The sequence below is a fragment of the Taudactylus pleione genome, unplaced genomic scaffold (assembly GCF_031769625.1).
Source record: "Taudactylus pleione unplaced genomic scaffold, aTauple2 ptg000431l, whole genome shotgun sequence".
NCBI classification, from domain to species: Eukaryota; Metazoa; Chordata; class Amphibia; order Anura; family Myobatrachidae; genus Taudactylus; species Taudactylus pleione.
Genome location: NW_028284833.1, coordinates 2931314 through 2952572, shown reverse-complemented (window position 1 = coordinate 2952572; position 21259 = coordinate 2931314). Strand labels below are relative to the sequence as shown.

The 21259-nt window shown below is 36.9% G+C and overlaps 1 protein-coding gene and 2 pseudogenes across 3 annotated transcripts in view; all 3 read right to left on the bottom strand.

Annotated features, from left to right (window-relative positions):
* LOC148506021 (protocadherin gamma-B5-like) overlaps positions 1-21259 on the bottom strand; it is a 519059-nt gene that overhangs the window by 244173 nt on the left and 253627 nt on the right. The window contains exon 1 of one of the 3 annotated variants that reach the window (XM_088447408.1): positions 4251-6774. The exons of the other annotated variants lie outside the window; for them this stretch is intronic. Within the exon in view, the coding sequence (XP_088303534.1) occupies positions 4251-6698 (2448 nt within the window). The 5' untranslated portion in view covers positions 6699-6774. Of the gene's footprint in view, positions 1-4250; positions 6775-21259 lie in introns of those variants that run through there. 3 annotated transcript variants of the gene reach the window in all.
* LOC148506030 (protocadherin gamma-C5 pseudogene) lies at positions 8130-13288 on the bottom strand (annotated as a pseudogene).
* Positions 13712-19972, bottom strand: LOC148506029 (protocadherin gamma-C5 pseudogene; annotated as a pseudogene).

The following is a 21259-nucleotide window of genomic DNA, read 5'->3' as shown; positions in this document are numbered from 1 at the left end:
TGTACTTCTGTGCGGAAAGCACTTTTCTTAGTGCACGTTCACCATTACAATGAAAATCTTAAAACATAAAAGAAGATACATTTTATACAAAATATGCCAGCATCCCCTCTCCCTCTCATAATTAATTGTAAGACATAAATGAAAGTAAACTGAGCAGCAATTTATGAGACAATGATACAGAGTAAATTAATGAAGGGAGTGGTCCTGAAGGTTTATTAGGTTAAATGTAATGTTTTTATAATTTCTTCCATTAATATTTTCTGACACATCTGCCAACCACAAAAACAAGGCTGAGATTCATTCTATACCTATGTCTCACTCTCCAGATACCATGTAGTGGGAGAGCAGAAATAATAGTCACAATGGTGTTGCCATTATTATTGTATCAGTAGAGATATACTGTATCTGGATACTTTTGACATAGGTTCAGCAACTGTAAAATATTACTCTTTCTGGGATTATGTTCTCAAATATAGTTAAATGACAAACATTCAAACTACAGTGAAACTATTCTGTAAGTAGCTGCAGTTCCTCAGCACTCTGTACAAAAAAGATTTTCTTTGAAGGAAATAGAGTTATGTAAATGATCTTAGATAGAAACATTCTGTTGAATATTTTTGCACAATCTCAGATTCTCAGAACACTCTGCCACATGTATAGTATAGTATAGAGAGAGACACCATAAAGGGGCATATTTAATTGGGCATGAGGTTTAGCGAGGTAAAAAACCTTATGCCCCTCGCACCCAAACTTGGATTTCCATGGGTAAGCGTGCTGCCGATACCCGTGGTATCAAACTTTTAAAAGTGGTTGCAGGGTTTTCAAAGCTCAAAACCCTGCGGCGTGTGAAAAAAATTATACTTATGGGGATCTCTGGTGGTCTCTGTGTCTCCTGGTGTCCTCTCCTCCATTTTGTCAATGGGGAGTGAGCTGCTGAAAGTCCCTGGGGCTGCTGGGAGGCACCAGAAGTGCTGGGAAGATGCAAGGGCTGCTGGGAGATGTGTATTCCCAGCACAGGGGATATACACTATATGGGGGGTCAAACACACTGAGGATCACACACTCATGCACACACGCACACTCACTCATAAACACTCACACACACTGATATACTCACCCTGCTGCAGGAGACTGGGTACCGACGCTGGAGGGAGAAGACACCGCTTCGGAAGGTGAGTAATTAAGGACTCATTAAACTAATTGGAAACTTCCATTGCTTAATTAGTCCACAGGGGGGTCCTGCCAAAGTCCCTGAGCAAGTCCCGCTTATATTTCCTAAAATTACCAATTTTAGGGAAAATGAGACTTGCTCTGGAGGTGCGACAAAAAACCTCCCAGTGTTCAAAAAAGCAAAAACCCCACTCCTAATTGAATAGCAAAAATCCCGCAGGTGCAGGATTTTTGCTATTCTTGCACCTAATTGAATATGCCCCAAAATGCTACTGCTACTCTACCATAGCACCAATTGGCAAAGTGTCTAAAGCTTTTGAACCAAACACTTGACTATATCAAGCTATTGCAAATACTATTACTTTGCCAAACACATTTTTTTAATAGATCTGATGGTGAGGAAAAAGTCCTGCCCTTGAGATAATGAGACAGACCCCTCAAATTGGGATCCTTCTGCCTAGATCAGTACATTTGGAAGGTATGACACAAACATACACACAGTCATTAACAACACTGCTTCATAGGGGTTGGGCATGATATCCCGACACTTGGGATGCCGGCTGTCAATAATCTGACAGCGGCATCCCGATGCTTACAATCCCCAAAAGGGGAACAGTAGGTAGTGTTCCCCTGTCCTATTTACTCCCTAACCCTCCTTTCCTGCACCCTGATACTAACCCTCCCTACCCTGCACCCTGATACTAATCCTCCCTATCCTGCACCCTAACCCTCCTGGTAAGTGCCTAAACTTAACCCTCTCCCTTAGTGACTAACCCTAATCTCCCCCTGGTAGTGTCTAACCCTAATCCCCCCTGTCTGGAGCCTATCCCTAACCTCCCCCCTCACACAGCCTAACCCTAACTCCCCCTGTGACGCCTAAACCTAACCCTGCTCCCTGCGGCTAAAACCTACCCGGCCGCGATATACTTACATTGAGGAAGCCGGCTGTCAAGATTTCGGCGTTGGCGTCTTAGGCCATGTCGAGATTCCATCGCTGGTCTTCACGATTGGTCGGGATTACGGAGCCAGGATCCCAGCTGTCGGCATCTCGGGTGTCGGTAAATTCAAAGTTTTGTGTAAGAATTGAAAACAATTTAAATAAATGGGTATACAGATCTTAGGCATGACCTTTGCCAAGTGCATAGGAGTGAGAATGGTCAAAGCACAAAAGATTGTGTAGTTATAAATTGTGCAACTAAACATTTGAACAACAAAAAATTTAAAATATATAAATACATTTAAGAAAACATACAGATTATGTCAATATTTTTCGATATCAATGTTTTTCTTAATATAAGAGGTCATTCCAATTAGCCGCAAAGGGGGAAAATTGACGCTGCAATGGCACAGAAATGCTGTCAATGGCACGGAAATTTGCCCCCCTCATGGCCCGATCTCACCTCGGATTAGCAAAGTTTTGCTCACATCCCAATTTGTGCACAGAAACGTGCAAGTCCAGAGGTACCATAAGTGCAGCATACAGCCACACTTACTCAAGGGTGCAAGGATCTTGCACCTAACTGAATTGACCCCTAAATCTATTTGTCTGTGCTTATTTGTGTCAATGTGTTCACACTTTTTTAATACTTTAGTAGGTCTATTTAGCAGTATTTTAATTATTTAATATAAGTATTGTATTACACATACAGGAGTATTCAATTTGGAGCGAAAAGTCCATGCTGGACTTTTCACTCCACAAGGCTGATTTTCCTGGGATAAAGTATCGGGCACGCGCGCCCGCTTTATCCCTGTATTCAATTAAAAAGCTACGAAAACGGGAGCCGGTGAAACAGGATCGGCGAAAAAAACGGGATTTACCTGGAATAAATTGTAGGACCCCCCTAAAGCTGTCAAAACATGGGGGATCACTATGGGTACCCCCGTTTTAGCCTGCAAATGAAAGTCTGGGTTTTAAATAGCCGCTGCAGGTGTTTTTTTTCCGACATTGAAGAAGTGATGCAGAAGAGCACTTAGGTTATTTTTTTTCGTTTTTTTAAGTGGTCCCATCAAATTTAGGGTACATGAAAATGGGTACTAGCATATTTTTATGTCCCTAAAGTAATTTTAAAAAAAATTCTGCAAAAATGCACCTGCTGCTAATAGCCTATTCTAGAAAACACCTGCCGCATACTTGTAGAATAGCCCTGAACCTATTTCCCTATTTTTAAACACTTTTTTCCATTTTTTTTACCCCAATTTTTAAATAATTTTTTTGGGGTGTCCCTAATTTATTTTTTTACTTTTTTTGACAGTTTATTTTTAAATTACATTCCCAGGGGTGCAGGCTATTTTTTTTAAGCCTGCACTCCTAAACCCCAATTCTGCACTTTTTTTCAAAACCTATTCAGTGGTGAAAAGTTATCCAGTTTTTTTTCAAAGACCTTTCGAACCTGTGAAAAGTCTTTGAAATTGAATACGGGGATAATTCAAATCGGCGATAATTTATCGCCAATTCCGAAATTTTTGCTCCAAATAGAATACCCCTGCAAGAATTCATAGAATTCTCAGAAAAACCATTATAATAGAATATACAATTATATTTTAAATAGTGACACTCCCAATTTCCTGCAATAGCCAAGCGTTATATAATGTTATACTGTATCATACATAAATGGATCTCAAAATAAAGACGAAAGATGAAAATTGGAAACATTCAGTTCATTAGGTATTGTCACAATGAGAAAAAAAGGAACATTTATACAATCATAATCTGTGATCTTGTTCATAACCCTCTCAGCGGGCAATAAATTGACAAACAAATAGAGAACTCTCTACCACAAATGGTGTTTCATATTTTATTTTCCTTTCCTACATGATGGCCAAGGATGTTCCAAACACCTACTGTATAACTTTACCTATAACCATATTAAAGTTTTCTTACGCCAGAATATCAAATAAAAATTTATCATCATTGTGTGCTCAATATTATCATACAAGTTACATTTAGAATGCAATCCATAATCAATTATAATATTTAAAATGCAACATTGCAGTTTATTTAAAATATATAAAAATTATTTAAATTTTCTGTTTCCAAATTAATGAGGACAGTTAGTATGGAAAGTTGTAATATAACTCACCTTGTCTGGGTCATTCATGCAGCTCATATCTGAGGGATTATCGGTGCCTTTAGCCATATCTTTAAATTGGGGAAAATCCAGAGACTTCATATAACTGAAATCCGGCTGCTCGGGTGCTGGGGGAAAGTTAGTCTGGTAATATTGTCCTTGGGTCCCTGGGGGAACCATCCTGACCTCCATGTACTTTAAGGTTCCATCTGTGTTCAGGTAAAGAGCCGGCTGATACTGATCTGTGTAGGGTTTGGATTGGGAACCACTAAGAAAGCAGCAGCTGCTGCTGTAATCATAACTTTCTCTCCTCAAACATCTCACCAATAATATAATGAATGTAACAAGTGACACTAAGCTGATAGCCACCAGGGAAATAATTAAATACAAAGTCATATCTGATGGGGGTTTGGAGTTTGTGATAAAATTACCAGATTTGGGTGTTTCTACTACAACCTCATCTGCTATAGTAATAAGTACAGTGACAGTCACTGATAAAGGAGGATTCCCATGGTCCCTGATAGAGATGAGAAGTTGTTGCTCTGTATTTTCTGTGTCCTGAAATCCTCGTACAGTTCTGACCTCTCCTGTATACTTAGACACATGAAACAACAAGGAATTTGCAGTGTCAATGAGACTAAAAACCAACCAGGCATTATGACCAGAGTCCAGATCCACTGCAGAGAGTTTTGTCACCAAATAACCAGCAGATGTAGATTTTGGAATCCTATCTTGTACAATGAGATCTTCAGAGTGTTCTGGATACAGCAAGGTGGGGGAGTTGTCATTTGTATCCAAAATGAATATAAAGACAGGGACAGTGGAAAATAACTTTGGGGATCCAGAATCTTCTACCTTTATGGTAATTTGTAAAACCTGGATATGCTCATAGTCAAAGGAACGCTGAGCATATATATTACCATTATTAGTATTAATGTAAACATAAGAAGATACAGAGGAACCATCTATCTGGCTCTCAGCTATAGAGTAAACCAGAATAGAGTTATCACCCTCATCTAGATCTATAGCAGATACTGTACATAGGAAAGTACCTGGGTCACTGTTCTCAATAATAAAAGCATTATAAGTAGACTGTGTAAATGTTGGTGCATTATCATTAATATCTGAGACACTGAGAATAACAGTTGTCTTACTGTACAGAGGGGGAGACCCTAAATCAGAGGCTGTAAGCACAATAGTGTATTGGGAGATTTTCTCTCTATCCAGATTCCCATCTGTGACCAATGAGTAACGGTTTTTATTTGGTCTGATTTTAAAAGGCAGATTAGGTGACATATCCAGCTGTATTTCTCCATTCTTTCCAGAATCCTTGTCTCTCACATTAACAAATCCAACAACAGTTCCTAGTGGAGCATTTTCTGGAATATCATTTGTCACTGTAGTAAATGTAATTTCTGGGAAATTGTCATTTACATCTTCTATTTCCACCTGCACTAAGCAGTCCCCTTCCAGTTTGGGAATTCCTTTGTCTACTGCCTTAACAGATAATTCATAAAAATATAATTCTTCAAAATCCACAATCCCATTACTATAAATCTCCCCACTATCTTCATTTAAAGCAAATAATTTTCTGGCAGATTTATATGTGTAGTCATCAAAAAAATACTGAATTTCCCCATTTGCACCATCATCCAGATCTGTCGCATTTAATGTTAATAAAACAGTTTTTAAAGGGAGATTTTCCTTTACATTGATTTTATAAACTGATTGATTACAGACTGGTGCATTATCATTAATATCTAATACATGTATTGTTATGTGACAGGACCCTGATCTGGCCGGCTCCCCACCATCAGTAGCTGTGAGAATGAGATTATGCTCTTGTTTTTCCTCCCTGTCTAATGTCTTCTCTAATATCAGCTGAGGAATGAGAGTTCCATCCTTACGAGTCTTTACAGATAGTGAAAAATATGAATTTGTATTTAATTTATATTGACTAACACCATTATCACCAACATCTAAATCTTCGGCAATCGCTAAGGTAAGCCGTGTACCAGGACTTGTTAACACTTCTGTAATCTCAATAGTGCGATTATTAGATAAGAAAGTCGGGGAATTATCATTTATATCCAGAATCTCTATTTCTAGACTGAAAAGATCTGAAGGATTCTCAGCAGCTGCCTCCAAATGCAGCAAACAGCTCAGACTAGAACCACACAGGATCTCTCTATCAATCCTGCTATTCACAATCAAATCTCCATTTGCCTTATTTATAGCAAAATATTTGTGATCATTGTCAGATGTTAAATGTAACCTGCGCTGAGAGAGATCTGCACGTTTTATACCCAGATCCTGAGCTACATTTCCTACCAATGTCCCTGGCTCAGACTCCTCAGCAACAGAATAATGAAGCTGCCCAGAGACCCAGCCCCAGCTACAAAGGAGAAAGGAAAACACTACTTGCCATTTCCAACACTGAAAGGAGCCTCTGATGTCCATATCTTAAATTATTTTCTTGATCTTTGGTGTCATATAGGTTCCTGTAGTATCCAACATGCATGTAGGTTATGTATTCAGTCTTCCATCCCCCCCAAAATAATCAATCCATCCATAGAAATAAAACATCCACAGGGCTCTCATCGGAGCAGCAGCTCTTTGTGTGAGAGGAAAGATGGGAGGATGATTCACTGAGCCAAGGGGAGGAGAGTGTGGAGCTTATATGAGCATATACTCTGCTACAGCTGAAATGAATGATTGGATGACAAGTCTGACCTCTGCTGGTCAATAGTGATAACTACATGTTGGGAACGCACAATCAAACATTTAACTAATGGATCCATTTAGTTTTTTCTCCAGTATTCTAATCAATATCTTAATCTGCACTAGTTATTCTCTGAACATTCCTCTGGTTATCCCAATAAAGTTTAAATTAAATTCCATTATTTATTTTTAGAATTAAAACATCTGTTTGTATAATTCATCTATTTTTCTTCTAGAAAAATATAATTTCATACCATTGTGTTCCCTTGTGCTAGGTCCTGACTTTTTAAAATGACTTCCCCCTCCCGCTGAACCTTGTTAAAAACTTTTTATACATTTTATTGTTTTATTCATGTCCTGAATTACTCTTCTTTCCTCCAAGGTCTACATATTATGCACCATTATTTTCATATCATGTTCTATAAAGTTTAAGCATAATATGTTTTCTGTAGACCAGCACCTTTTTTAAACTTTTTTTTTAGAATGATATTATTTTTCATTGTTCTGTAGGCAATGCACCAATCTACATACAAATAGCTAATAGTAATGAAGGTATAAATAAGTTTAGAATGAGATAATGATGTTATTTTGTTAACGCAATCTTTGGAAAGTTATGTTACATTTTTTACCATACAGTATGTATAAATATATTTTATAAAATATTAGCAAATATTCCTTAAACTATTTAAAATGAATTTAGAATAAAATAATAAGGTTGTTTTTATCTTACCAAAATAAAATCCATACCCATTGTATCTAAAAATGGAAAAAATTAATTTAATCAAATTTTAGAGCTTTCCCGCTGGCAAATTAATTGATGGATCAGTCCAGATTGGCCAAATAATATAGTAAAATAGTGTTATGTATATAATAAGAAGTAGAGATAATCTTTCAAATATTTTTAATAACCCTGGAATAGTCTGACACAACAGTGAATAGATTTATACCATATGGAAAACGGACCTATATTTACTGTATGTAAGTAGGTAGTCATATTGTTCTAAAGTATGTTGCATATTAAGTGCTATATAACAATATAAATAGATAATTATGCTGTAATTACATGTGATGTTACTCAAGCACATTGGTGTTGTGCTCATTCAAAGAGCAAATGGATAGTACAGATAGTTGGGCATAAAGGTGCACTTATAGGAAGGGGACTAATGCTGCTCACACTTGAGCATACAGATAGTCACTTATTTTACTGATAATTCTTTCATGCACCATATAAAATAACAGGGTAAAATACTCATAAACCTAATGATTTGAAAAACTTAATTATGCATTACCTTAAATATTCCAATTTAAACATATGATCATGGTCCAAATATACAAATACAATTAGACAACTAAATATTTAGGAAATACATTTTTTATGAAAACAGAAAAAAAATAAAATAAAGCCAAAGAGAACCATAGTATTATTGTTTAGAGGCTTCTTAAATCTCTCTTGTCCCCATAAAGGTGCTGTACATTCCCTTCATGGGGAAGGATTAGATAATATAATATGATCAGCATGCCAGCATGATACATTTACATAGTCCAAGCCAGGGGCGTTTCTAGAGATGAGGGGGCCCGTGTGAAGTCTCCAACATGGGCCCCCTCCTCTCTGTCCCACGGCCGACAGCGCACTGAGCTGTGTGCGGCCAGCACCTGACAGAGTCTATAAAGTATGCGCAGGTCACCAGGAAAATGGCTGCGGCGGGCATTTTCCCTGTACTGCGCATGCGCAAATAATGAGAAAACGACCACGGCAGCCATTTTCCAGTCATTTTTACAGCGTCGGACCCCCGCGCCGATGTGGGACTCCGGAGAGGTAAGTAAACCTGTGGGCGCAGGGTGTGCGGTGTGGTGTGGGGCCCCCCTGGACCCAGGGGCCCATGCACCCCGCACACCCTGCACCCATTGTAGATACGACCCTGGTCCAAGCAGTAATATTAGTTAGAGTCAGCTAATCAAGGCAGTAATGAGCCATCACTAGCGCCATACATAGAGTATATGAATGTTCAGCCAAATAAAGAAGATGAGCAAATATATAAAATGACAAAAGTATGCCAGATTTTGGATAACCCTTTCTTAAACAATCCTGTGTGGTATCTAGATTGTTGAGAGAAGACTTGCTAGTAGAGAAGGAAAAACTATACGAGCATGTTAGAAAGTCAATAAGGACAATCAATGACAAAACTTGTTAATGGTGTTTCTGTAATTTTAGGACAATTTATTTCTGCTTTATCTTAAATTAAATTAGAAGTTGAATTCTACAATCCAAAATGCTATGCAAGTGGCAATTCATTTTTTGTCAAATGTGCTGAATAAATGTCTTTTATATAATTCAAGGGAATTTAACAAATCAAAAATATACTACACCTACACATGTGCCCAGTTACTTTGTGGTTGATTGCGCCACAAACATGTGCATGCATTGTGCAATGCGATTCCCCGTGCCTGTATACACTATGGTATGCTATCACGCACACTGCGTTTGCACCATGCATTCCTATGGAGGCGAATACCCAGTGTATGTATCCACTCGCAGGTGCGCATCTCGCGCTATGTGAGGCACGATTTGCCGTGCCAGTGGCAAGGGTATAGCTGAGCATATTTGTACATTGAGTATGATCCATGGACATTGAGCTCAACCGTAATGAGTGTCTTTCAAATTTGCAAAAGTTAAAGAGCTTTGTTTTACTTTTTCAAAATTTTGCTTTGACTTGTTTAACTGTTTCAATATTTCTACTCCATATTATTTTTGCTAGTTTTCCATCTAGCAATACTGTACACAAGCACATGGCAAGCCATCCACAGCTATTCCAAAGAGCTCTAAGGAGGAACTTTCATAAAGATCTATTGAAGTGTTAGACTCAAGAGCTGTCTGGCTGATACAGAAAATCTTGTTTCTTTTGGTAGCCGCACAGTTAAAAATAAGTAGAAGATTTGAAAAGGATCTGGTCAGGAGGGCTACATGTTGCCCTCAACTGTTCTAAATTAAGATTTGTAACAACACATACAGATGTGTCCACATACATCTTAATTCCTTGCCCATTAAACAGCCCTTCTAGTCGCCCCATGCCGTGGCGTGACTCAGTAACACAGAGAGACATTATATGCTACTTTTTACCTTCAAATTCACAAAGCAATGCAAATAGGGTGCACACACAGCGTCTGCTGATTAAAATGATATGTGGCATGCCCATATTCTGCGGGTGTTTCTGCATGCAAAATGCTATGTTACAGTGTCACAGCTTTAAGACATTAGTTAGACTATTAGGCAGATTTTCATAACACAGGTTGCTCACTTGCATTTTTGAAACTTGGATATGACCCTGATAATGTTCATTAGATTGATCAAAGAAAAATGGGAATACTATGTACACCTGATTTTCACTATTTCTGCTGGCAATTATTTTTTTGAGAAGGATATTTCACATATCTTCTTTCCCACTAATAAAGGCAGGATGTGTAGGGGATACAGGCAAATAAAATACAAACAAACAATAGAACTACATTTGGCAAACTATTCATTTTTTCATTATGATCTAAAGTTTAAAAAAAAGTTTACATTTTAGTTAAAGTGTCAAAAAATACAAAATAAATACGAAACTATTAAGTTAGTAAAAACAGTCATGATAATAGTAATATGAAATTCCTGTTACATATCATTAACCTTCATGAAATCATCCCATATATGATTTATATACACATGAATGAGAAAAAAAACAGAAGATATTTGTGTATATAGATTACCTTGTCTGGGTCATTTGTGCAGCTCATATCTGAGAGATTATTGGTGCCTTTAGCCATATCTTTAAATTGGGAAGAATCCAGAGACTTCATATAACTGAAATCCTGCTGTTCGGGGGCTGGGGGAAAGTTAGTCTGGTAACATTGTCCTTGGGTCCCTGGGGGAACCATCCTGACTTCCATGTACTTTAATGTTCCATCTGTGTTCAGGTAAAGAGCCGGCTGATACTGATCTGTGTAGGGTTTGGATTGGGAACCACTAAGAAAGCAGCAGCTGCTGCTATAATCATAACTTTCTCTCCTCAGACATCTCACCAATAATATAATAAATGTAACAAGTGACACTAAGCTGATAGCCACTAGGGAAATAATTAAATACAAAGTCATATCTGATGGGGGTTTGGCATTTGTGATAAAATGACCAGATTTGGGTGTTTCTACTACAACCTCATCTGCTATAGTAATAAGTACAGTGACTGTCGCTGATAAAGGAGGATTCCCATGGTCACTGATAGAGATGAGAAGTTGCCGCTCTGTATCTTCTGTGTCCTGAAATCCTCGTACAGTTCTGACCTCTCCTGTATACTTAGACACATGAAACAACAATGAATTGGCCGCATCAATGAGACTAAAGACCAACCAGGCATTGTGACCAGAGTCAACATCCACTGCAGATAGTTTTGTCACCAAATAACCAGCAGATGTAGATTTTGGAATCCTCTCTTGAACAATGAGATCATCAGAGTGTTCTGGATACAGCAAGGTGGGGGAGTTGTCATTTGTATCCAAAATGAAAATAAAGACCGGGACAGTAGAAAATAACTTTGGGGATCCAGAATCTTCTACTTTTATGGTGATTTGTAAAACCTGGTTGTGCTCATAGTCAAAGGACCGCTGAGCATATATATTACCATTATTAGTATTAATGTAAACATAAGAAGATACAGAGGAACCATCTATCTGGCTCTCAGCTATAGAGTAAACCAGATCAGAGTTATCACCCTCATCTAGATCTATAGCAGATACTGTACATAGGAAAGTACCTGGCTCACTGTTCTCATTAATAAAAGCATTATAAGTAGACTGTGTAAATGTCGGTGCATTATCGTTAATATCTAAGACACTGAGAATAACAGTTGTCTTACTGTACAGAGGGGGAGACCCTAAATCAAAGGCCGTCAGCTCAATAGTGTATTGGGATATTTTCTCTCTGTCCAGATTCCCATCTGTGACCAATGAGTAACGGTTTTTATTTGGTCTGATTTTAAAAGGCAGATTAGGTGACATATCCAGCTGTATTTCTCCATTCTTTCCAGAATCCTTGTCTCTCACATTAATAAATCCGACAACAGTTCCTAGTGGAGCATTTTCTGGAATGTAATTTGTCACTGTAGTAAATGTAATTTCTGGGAAATTGTCATTTACATCTTCTATTTCCACATGAACTAAGCAGTTCCCTTCCAGTTTGGGAATTCCTTTGTCTACTGCCCTAATAGATAATTCATAAAAATTAATTTCTTCAAAATCCACAATCCCATTACTATAAATCTCTCCACTGTCTTCATTCAAAGCAAATAACTCTCTGGCAGATTCAAAGGTATGATCATCAAAATAAAACTGAATTTCCCCATTTGCACCATCATCCAGATCTGTCGCATTTAATGTTAATAGAACAGTTTTTAAAGGGAGATTTTCCTTTACATTGATTTTATAAACTGACTGATTAAAAACTGGTGGATTATCATTAATATCTAATACATGTATTGTTATGTGACAGGACCCTGATCTGGCCGGCTCCCCACCATCAGTAGCTGTGAGAATGAGATTATGCTCTTGTTTTTCTTCCCTGTCTAACGTCTTCTCTAATATCAGCTGAGGAATGAGAGTTCCGTCCTTATGAGACTTCACAGTCAAGGAAAAATAAGGATTTGTATTTAATGTATACTGACTGACACCATTATCACCAACATCTAAATCCTTTGCAATCTCTAATGCAAATCGAGCACCAGGATTTGCTAATAATTCTGTAATCTCAATAGTGCGATTATCAGATAAGAAAGTCGGGGAGTTATCATTTATATCAAGAATCTCTATTTCTAGATTGATAATCTGCATAAGATTTTCAGCAGCTGCCTCCAAATTCAGCAAACAGATCAGTCTAGAACCACACAGGGTCTCCCTATCAATCCTGCTATTCACAGTTAAAACTCCATTTTCCCTATTTATAATAAAATATCTTTGTTTTTTTTCAGATTTTACTTGTAACCTGTGCTGAGAGATATCTGCACGTTTTATACCCAGATCCTGAGCTACATTTCCTACCAATGTACCTGGCTCAGACTCCTCAGCAACAGAATAATGAAGCTGCCCAGAGACCCAGCCCCAGCTACAAAGGAGAAAGGAAAACACTACTTGCCATTTCCAACACTGAAAGGAGCCTCTGATGTCCATATCTTAAATTATTTTCTTGATAATTGATAGGTCCTGTTTTATCCAATATGCATGTAGGTTATGTTTTCATTCTTCCATCCCCCCAAAAGATCAATCCATCCATAGAAATAAAACATCCACAGCGTTCTCATCAGAGCAGCAGCTCTTCTTTGTGTGAAAGGAAAGATGAGAGGACGATTCACTGAGCCAGGGGGAGGAGAGTGTGGAGCTTATATGAGCAGATTCAATGTTATAGCTGTATTAATCGAATGGAAGACAAGTCTGCCCTCTTCTGGTCAATAGTGATAACTTCATACTCAGCAATCACAATCAAACATGTAACTAATGGATCCATTTAGTTATATCTCACAGTAAGTCTCGGAAGAAAACTGATTATCCCAAGTAAGTTTAATGTAACTTCCTTCTTTTAGTAATATATAATTTGCTAATTCTGTGTCCTTTTGTTCTAGAGTCTGACTTTTTTTATTTAAGTACTCCTTCCACCCCTTAATCATGTTGAAAACTTGAATAAAAGTTTCAGTCATATTATACCTTCCCTTCTATCCTCTAGGTTCTACATATTATGCAGTTTTATTTTCATCATAATAGTCATAGTTATCATCAGCATAATATTTTTGCTCTAGACCCAGCACCATATTTTTACCTGTTCTTTGAGCCTTTTCTATTTTTTCAATATTTTTCTGTAAACATTGTACCCTTCTACTTACAAATAGCTTATAGCAATGAGGGCGAATAATTTTTGCTGAGAGATAATAATGTTAGATTTGCTCTAACAATTTTAGGAAAGTTATATTAAATTTTTTACAATGTTGCAAAAATATTTAAACAATTTGAAAGACAGAGTTATAAAACTAATGTTTTTTTCTCTATAATACCAAAATAAAATTCATACCACTGTTAGAAAACAACATTCATTATATCTAGAGATGAACTAATAATTTACCCGAATTTGAGATTTAATTTCGACACCAGTCTTGATTTGTTAACTCACACTGAAGAGTCATGGCAATACTGTAATAGTAAAATAGTGTTATGTATATAATAAGAATGGAATGATAATTTTTCAGATATTTTAATAAGTAATATTCTGACACAGCAGTGTATAGATTTATACTGTAAAAAATACATACAAATAGCAAAATAGCCATGTATGTTTTACAGTACATTGCATCATAAGTACTGTACTGTAATAACAATGTAGATAATTATGCAGTAATTACATATGACTTTACTCAAGCATATTGGAGTTGTGCTCATTTAAAGTACAAAGGATGGTACAGGTAGCTGGGAACAGAGGTGCATTTGTAGGAAGTTAGCAGATGCTACTTGCACTTGAGCATAAAGATAGACAATTACTATTTCCTTATGGTGCACATTAGAAAAGTTCTCACATTTACTGATCACATTTTAATGTAATGTACAATATAATACAGTAAGATACTCATATGTGTAATGACTTGGAAAAACATAATTATGTTATACATTAAATATGCCACTTTAAATTTATGATCATGGTCCAAATAAGCAAAAACAAATTATATAACCCAATGTTTCAAAAATAATTAAGAAAACATATTAATAGTAAAACAAAGTAAAACAAGATGCATTGTGATATTTTTTAGAGGCTTACAAAATGCCTCTTGCCCTTACAATGACTGCATATTTTCTTTTTGGAGAAGGGTCAGACAATATTATAAGACTGGCATGAAAGCAGTTATTTGCTTCCATATGCTATAGCCAGTAAGTTAGCCAGTATGAAATCATCATCATCATGTCATGAACTAGCATCATACTGTACATACTGCATACTATATAAATGTGCTATGTTCTGCGACATTATAGAAGATGACCAAAGAGGTAAAATGATAAAAGTATGACAGCTTTTGGATGACGCTTTCTTAAACAATCCTGGGTGTCATCTTGATCAGAGAGAAGACTTGATAGTAGAGATGCAAAACTGTTCTAGCAAGTTAGAAAATTGCTCAAACAGGACAACTAATGACATCAAACATGTTAATTGTTTTCCTGAGATTTTGGACTATTTTGTTTCCACCTCATCCTAAATGAACTGTCCAAAGTGCTACACAAACTGCAAATTCTTTTGTCAAATAGACTGAATGAATGTGGAATGCACAATTCAAGCACATTTAACAAATGAAGAACATATTATACCTATTTTGAGCATGCTCCATGGACAATCATAAAATAATGTCTTTTAAAACTGTGAAAGTTAAAGAGCTTTATCACACATTTTCCAAATTTTGATCTGCCTTGCTCAAAATGGTTTGAACATTTCTACTCCATAGTATTTTTGCTAGTTTTCACTGTAGCACCGCTGTACAAAATGACTTGATAAGTTATTCCGAGCACTTCCAAAGAGCTCTAAGCAGGAACTTCCATAAAGATCTATTGAGGTTCTAAAATTACTCCATCATCCAGCTCTGAGAGCTAATGCAAGAGCTGCCTTTAAGTTTCAGATAACTGTGCTTCTATGGTGGGGTGGCAGCAATGGAACATTTCCATTATTTCCTCCATATTTATCATAGGATGACCATTTGCCTCCAGAAGAGGAATTATGATGGATCAAAGTTAAGCACACACATGGAGATTAGCTACTACATCCCCCTCAATGTTATGGAAGGGGCCAGTTCTACTCCATGTTATATTTAAGCTGCCTTGTATGTGATACCTAAATATTACAGTATATAAGGCTCTGCTGTAAACTGGAGCACTAGAGCTAACTTAAAGTACATATAGTAGAAGTTTACAAATTAACAAAGAGAATATTTTTGATTTATGCAAAAGGGACATTTTATAAAATTCACAGTTATTAGTGCACCTTTACTAGGCCTTTCTACATATAATGGTGGAACCACAAGTCCCAGCTTAGATACTTAGATTTAGATAGTATCTAAAATGTTAAAAATAAGGAGAGGGTGCCACATAGTGCATAATGCAATAAAAGTTAATTGAAGACCAACATCAGCATATCGTACATTGATGAATTTCCAGGTGAGATGTTGCAAGGAAACCAGACTTTCCTCTGACAAAGTCTAGACGATAAAAGGGTCATGGCCTACGTACACATGGATGATCTGACCTAAAAGGACTCCTGGTTTCCTTGCAACATCTTTTTTTCAGCAAAATGTATGATATGCTGATATTGATCTTCCTCGTGGCACACATACAGTATAATAGTTGATTTTATCTGCTTGCAAATAAATTGTATTGGATAATGCACTATTTGGTACCCCCTGCCTCTTTTCAAAGATATATAGATAGATAGATAGATATTAAAAAATAGGCACATTTTTCCATGAAATAGTGCAGACTGCTCACCTTCATTTTTGCTGTTTTTACATGACTCGATAACTTTATTGATCAAAGAAGAAAGAGAAGATTATGAACACCTGTTTGTTTTGGGTTTTTTTTCATTTCTGCTCAGTATTACTTTCTTTGCTAAGGAGATTACACAGGTCTGTAAAATTGTCTTTCCCAATAATAAAGGCATAGGGGCCTATTCATCATCAATAAAATGTCCAGTTAACCATGTGGAAATGCTAAAATATTTAGGTTCTTCATTAGAGGATCCAGTAGAATCATCTGATTTTCAGCAAACTCCAAAAATGTAAAGTTTTCAGTTTTTGCTTGCGAGGACAAGCGCCACCTTCAGATGGCACTTGTTCTCGGAGTCCCGCTCCTTACTATGGGAAGGAGTTCTGGGGATGTGAGAAGGGATCCGAGCAGATCCCTTCAACACCTCCTTCCTGCCTCCTTGGTAACTTTGTGCATACGTGAGCTCAGGTCATGCATGTGCAGAAGCCAACCATGGGGGGAGGTAAGTAATGCTGCAACTTCTGTAGCAGTGTTATTAAACATGGGGACAGCTGCATTTTGGAGTAGCTGTCCTCACACCAGAGCAATGATGAGTGTTAACTTCCCCCACAGCGAGATGCATACTTAAGTATCACATGCGGGGAGGTGAATACTTTATATGGCCCCCAATGATGAATAGACACCGTAGGAGTTACTGCCAAGTAAATAATAAATTGGAACTGCATTTGGAAAACTATTATATATTTTTTTTTCAGTTATAACTAAAGTAAAAAAATATGTTTTAGCTAAACTGATAAAAAAATACATACATTTTTGTGTTTTTCAAAATAATGTATTTAAAAGTAGGAAATGTTAGAAGTTCATCAATTTATTACTGTGCAGCACATGGATTAATTATACACTATTAAATGCAAACATAAGATTATTAGTAAACACAATCATTACAATAGTAATATGAATTTCTATTACATATATTTAAAATTACAATTTAATTTATTTAGAACAGAATGAGGAAAGAAAGGATCATAATATCTTATAAAACTCACCTTGTCTGGGTCATTAAAATGTGAAGAATTATCGGTGCCTTTAACTATATCTTTAAATTGGGGAACATCCAGAGACTTCATATAACTGAAATCCTGCTGATCAGGGGCTGGGGGAAAGTTAGTTGGGTAACATTGTCCTTGGGTCCCAGGAGGAACCATCCTGACCTCTATGTACTTTAAGGTTCCATCTGTGTTCAGGTAAAGAGCTGGCTGATACTGATCTGTGTACGGTTTGGATTGGGATCCACTAAGAAAGCAGCAGCTGCTGATGTTATCATAACTTTCTCTCCTCAGACATCTCAGCAATAATATAATGAAAGTAACAAGTGACACTAAGCTGATAGCCACCAGGGAAATAATTAAATACAAAGTCACATCCGATGGGTGTTTGGAATTTGTGATAAAATGACCAGATTTGGGTGTTTCTACTACAACCTCATCTGCTATAGTAAGAAGTACAGTGACTGTCGCTGATAAAGGAGGATTCCCATGGTCACTAATAGAGATGAGAAGTTGTTGCTCTGTATTTTCTGTGTCCTGAAATCCTCGTACAGTTCTGACCTCTCCTGTATACTTAGACACATGAAACAACAAGGAATTGGCAGCATCAATGAGACTAAAGACTAACCAGGCATTGTGACCAGAGTCCAGATCCACTGCAGAGAGTTTTGTCACCAAATAACCAGCAGATATAAATTTTGGAATCCTCTCTTGAACAATGAGATCTTCAGAGTGTTCTGGATACAACAAGGTGGGGGAATTGTCATTTGTATCCAAAATGAATATAAAGACAGGGACAGTGGAAAATAACTTTGGCGATCCAGAATCTTCCACTTTTATGGTGAATTGTAAAACCTGGATGTGCTCATAGTCAAAGGAACGCTGAGCATATATATTACCATTATTAGTATTAATGTAAACATAAGAAGATACAGAGGAACCGTCTATCTGGCTCTCAGCTATAGAGTAAACCAGATCAGAGTTATCACCCTCATCTAGATCTGTAGCAGATACTGTACATAGGAAAGTACCCGGGTCACTGTTCTCCTTAATAAAAGCATTATAAGTAGACTGTGTAAATGTTGGTGCATTATCATTAAAATCTGAGACACTGAGAATAACAGTTGTCTTACTGTGCAGAGGGGGAGACCCTAAATCAGAGGCTGTAAGCTCAATAGTGTATTGGGAGATTTTCTCTTTATCCAGATTCCCATCTGTGACCAATGAGTAACGATTTTTATTAGGTCTGATTTTAAAAGGCAGATTAGGTGACATATCCAGCTGTATTTCTCCATTCTTTCCAGAATCCTTGTCTCTCACATTAACAAATCCGACAAGAGTTCCTAGTGGAGCATTTTCTGGAATATCATTTGTCACTGTAGTAAATGTAATTTCTGGGGAATTGTCATTTACATCTTCTATTTCCACCTGGACTAAGCAGTTCCCTTCCAGTTTGGGAATGCCTTTGTCTACTGCCTTAATAGGTAATTCATAAAAATTCAATTCTTCAAAATCCACAATCCCATTACTATAAATCTCTCCACTGTCTTTGTTCAAAGCAAATAATTTTCTGGCAGATTCAAAGGTATGATCATCAAAATAAAACTGAATTTCCCCATTTGCACCATCATCCAGATCTGTCGCATTTAATGTTAATAGAACAGTTTTTAAAGGGAGATTTTCTTTTACACTGATTTTATAAACTGATTGATTAAACAATGGTGCATTATCATTAATATCTAATACATGTATTGTTATGTGACAGGACCCTGATCTGGCTGGCTCCCCACCATCAGTAGCTGTGAGAATGAGATTATGATCTTGTTTTTCCTCCCTGTCTAACATCTTCTCTAATATTAGCTGAGGAATGAGAGTTCCGTCCTTATGAGTCTTCACAGATAAAGAAAAATATGAATTTGTATTTAATGTATAATGACTGACACCATTTTCACCAACATCTAAATCCTTTGCAAGCTCTATGGCAAATCGAGCACCAGGATTTGTAAACACTTCTGTAATCTCAATATTGCGATTATCAGATAAGAAAGTCGGGGAGTTATCATTTATATCCAGAATCTCTATTTCTAGACTGAAAAGATCTGAAGGATTTTCAGCAGCTGCCTCCAAATGCAGCAAACAGCTCAGACTAGAACCACATAGGGTCTCTCTATCAATCCTGCTGTTCACAATCAAACCTCCATTTGCCTTATTTACAGCAAAATATTTATGATCATTGTCAGATGTTAAATGTAACCTGCGCTGAGAGAGATCTGCACGTTTTATACCCAGATCCTGAGCTACATTTCCTACCAATGTCCCTGGCTCAGATTCCTCAGCAATAGAATAATGAAGCTGCCCAGAGACCCAGCCCCAGCTACAAAGGAGAAAGGAAAACACTACTTGCCATTTCCAACACAGAGAACGGATTCTGATGTCCATATCTCAAATAATTTTCTTGAGATTTGATGTCATAGAGATCCTGTATTATTCCAAAACCATGTATTCATATTTTATGAATTCATTCTTCCATCCATCCATAAGAAATAAACATCCACAGTATTCTTATCAGAGCAGCAGCTCTCTTTGTATGAGAGGAGAAATGGGAGGGTTATGGGAGGGTGATTCACTGAGCCAGGGGGAGGAGAGTACAGAGCTGACATAAGCAATTCCATTATTATAACTGAATAAAAAGATTGGATGACAATGCTGCCCCCTTCTGGTTTATAGTAGCAATTTCAGATCCAGTAAGTGAATAGAAAATAAATTTTATTCAGCAGATAGTCCTACAGATATGCTATATATGTAGATGTATTACTCTGCTTCTATACAGTTGTTCACTTTTTATGCTATTTAAAATTATACAAGTGTATTTAATGTATGTTTAAACTAATCATTATGTGTCATTTACAAAGTTTAAAAGAGCAACATAAATGCTGTTTTATATGTGCCAACTGTTGCATGACTTCTGATGAGCATTTTCCAAACCTCATTCCGACATGAAAGGCAAGGCATTCTGCAAATAGCTGTTATTTCTCATTAATGCTGTGTTCAATTGTTATCTTTGCAGACCATAGTATAAAATCCATAAAAATTGTTCAATTATATTAGATATTCAATAAAAAATACATCTAAAATGCACCAGTATCTATGTGCATGCTATATATAGAAATTAATAATATTATAACCACAATAAAGCAACACCTTCCTGTAAGTGTAAATATGTCACTTGCACACTAATAGGTCACACACATATTCTATGTATGAAGGAAAATCATTCATTTATGTAAAGGGCTTAACCAGCAGTTATAGTTAGATATGACTTACAAACTCTAGAGTCCCAAGACTGGTTTAATTCCTAACATCACTGCTAATGGTCTTTTGAAGGTGCAGTAAACAATTATCCAATTTAAGATATAACGGAAGAGTATTTATTCTTCTAAGTGCTATTGAATCATTGGCTGTATTGAGAACAGAAGATTATTGATGTAGTTTACTTCGCAATTATGGATGGCTACAGCGCATGTTATACCAACTACACAAAGGAAAGTCGTCTCCCTGCAAAGAAATGCCCATTTTGTCTGCTAGCCAGGAGTGCGGGCATATTGCTTCTGCAGCTGGGATGTTTCTAAGGGACTCACGCACTACGAGTGCTCCTGCCATACAGGGATTTAAAGACTAGCTTAGATACCTTGTAACTACATGTGAGCAGCTGCTACATCATATTGC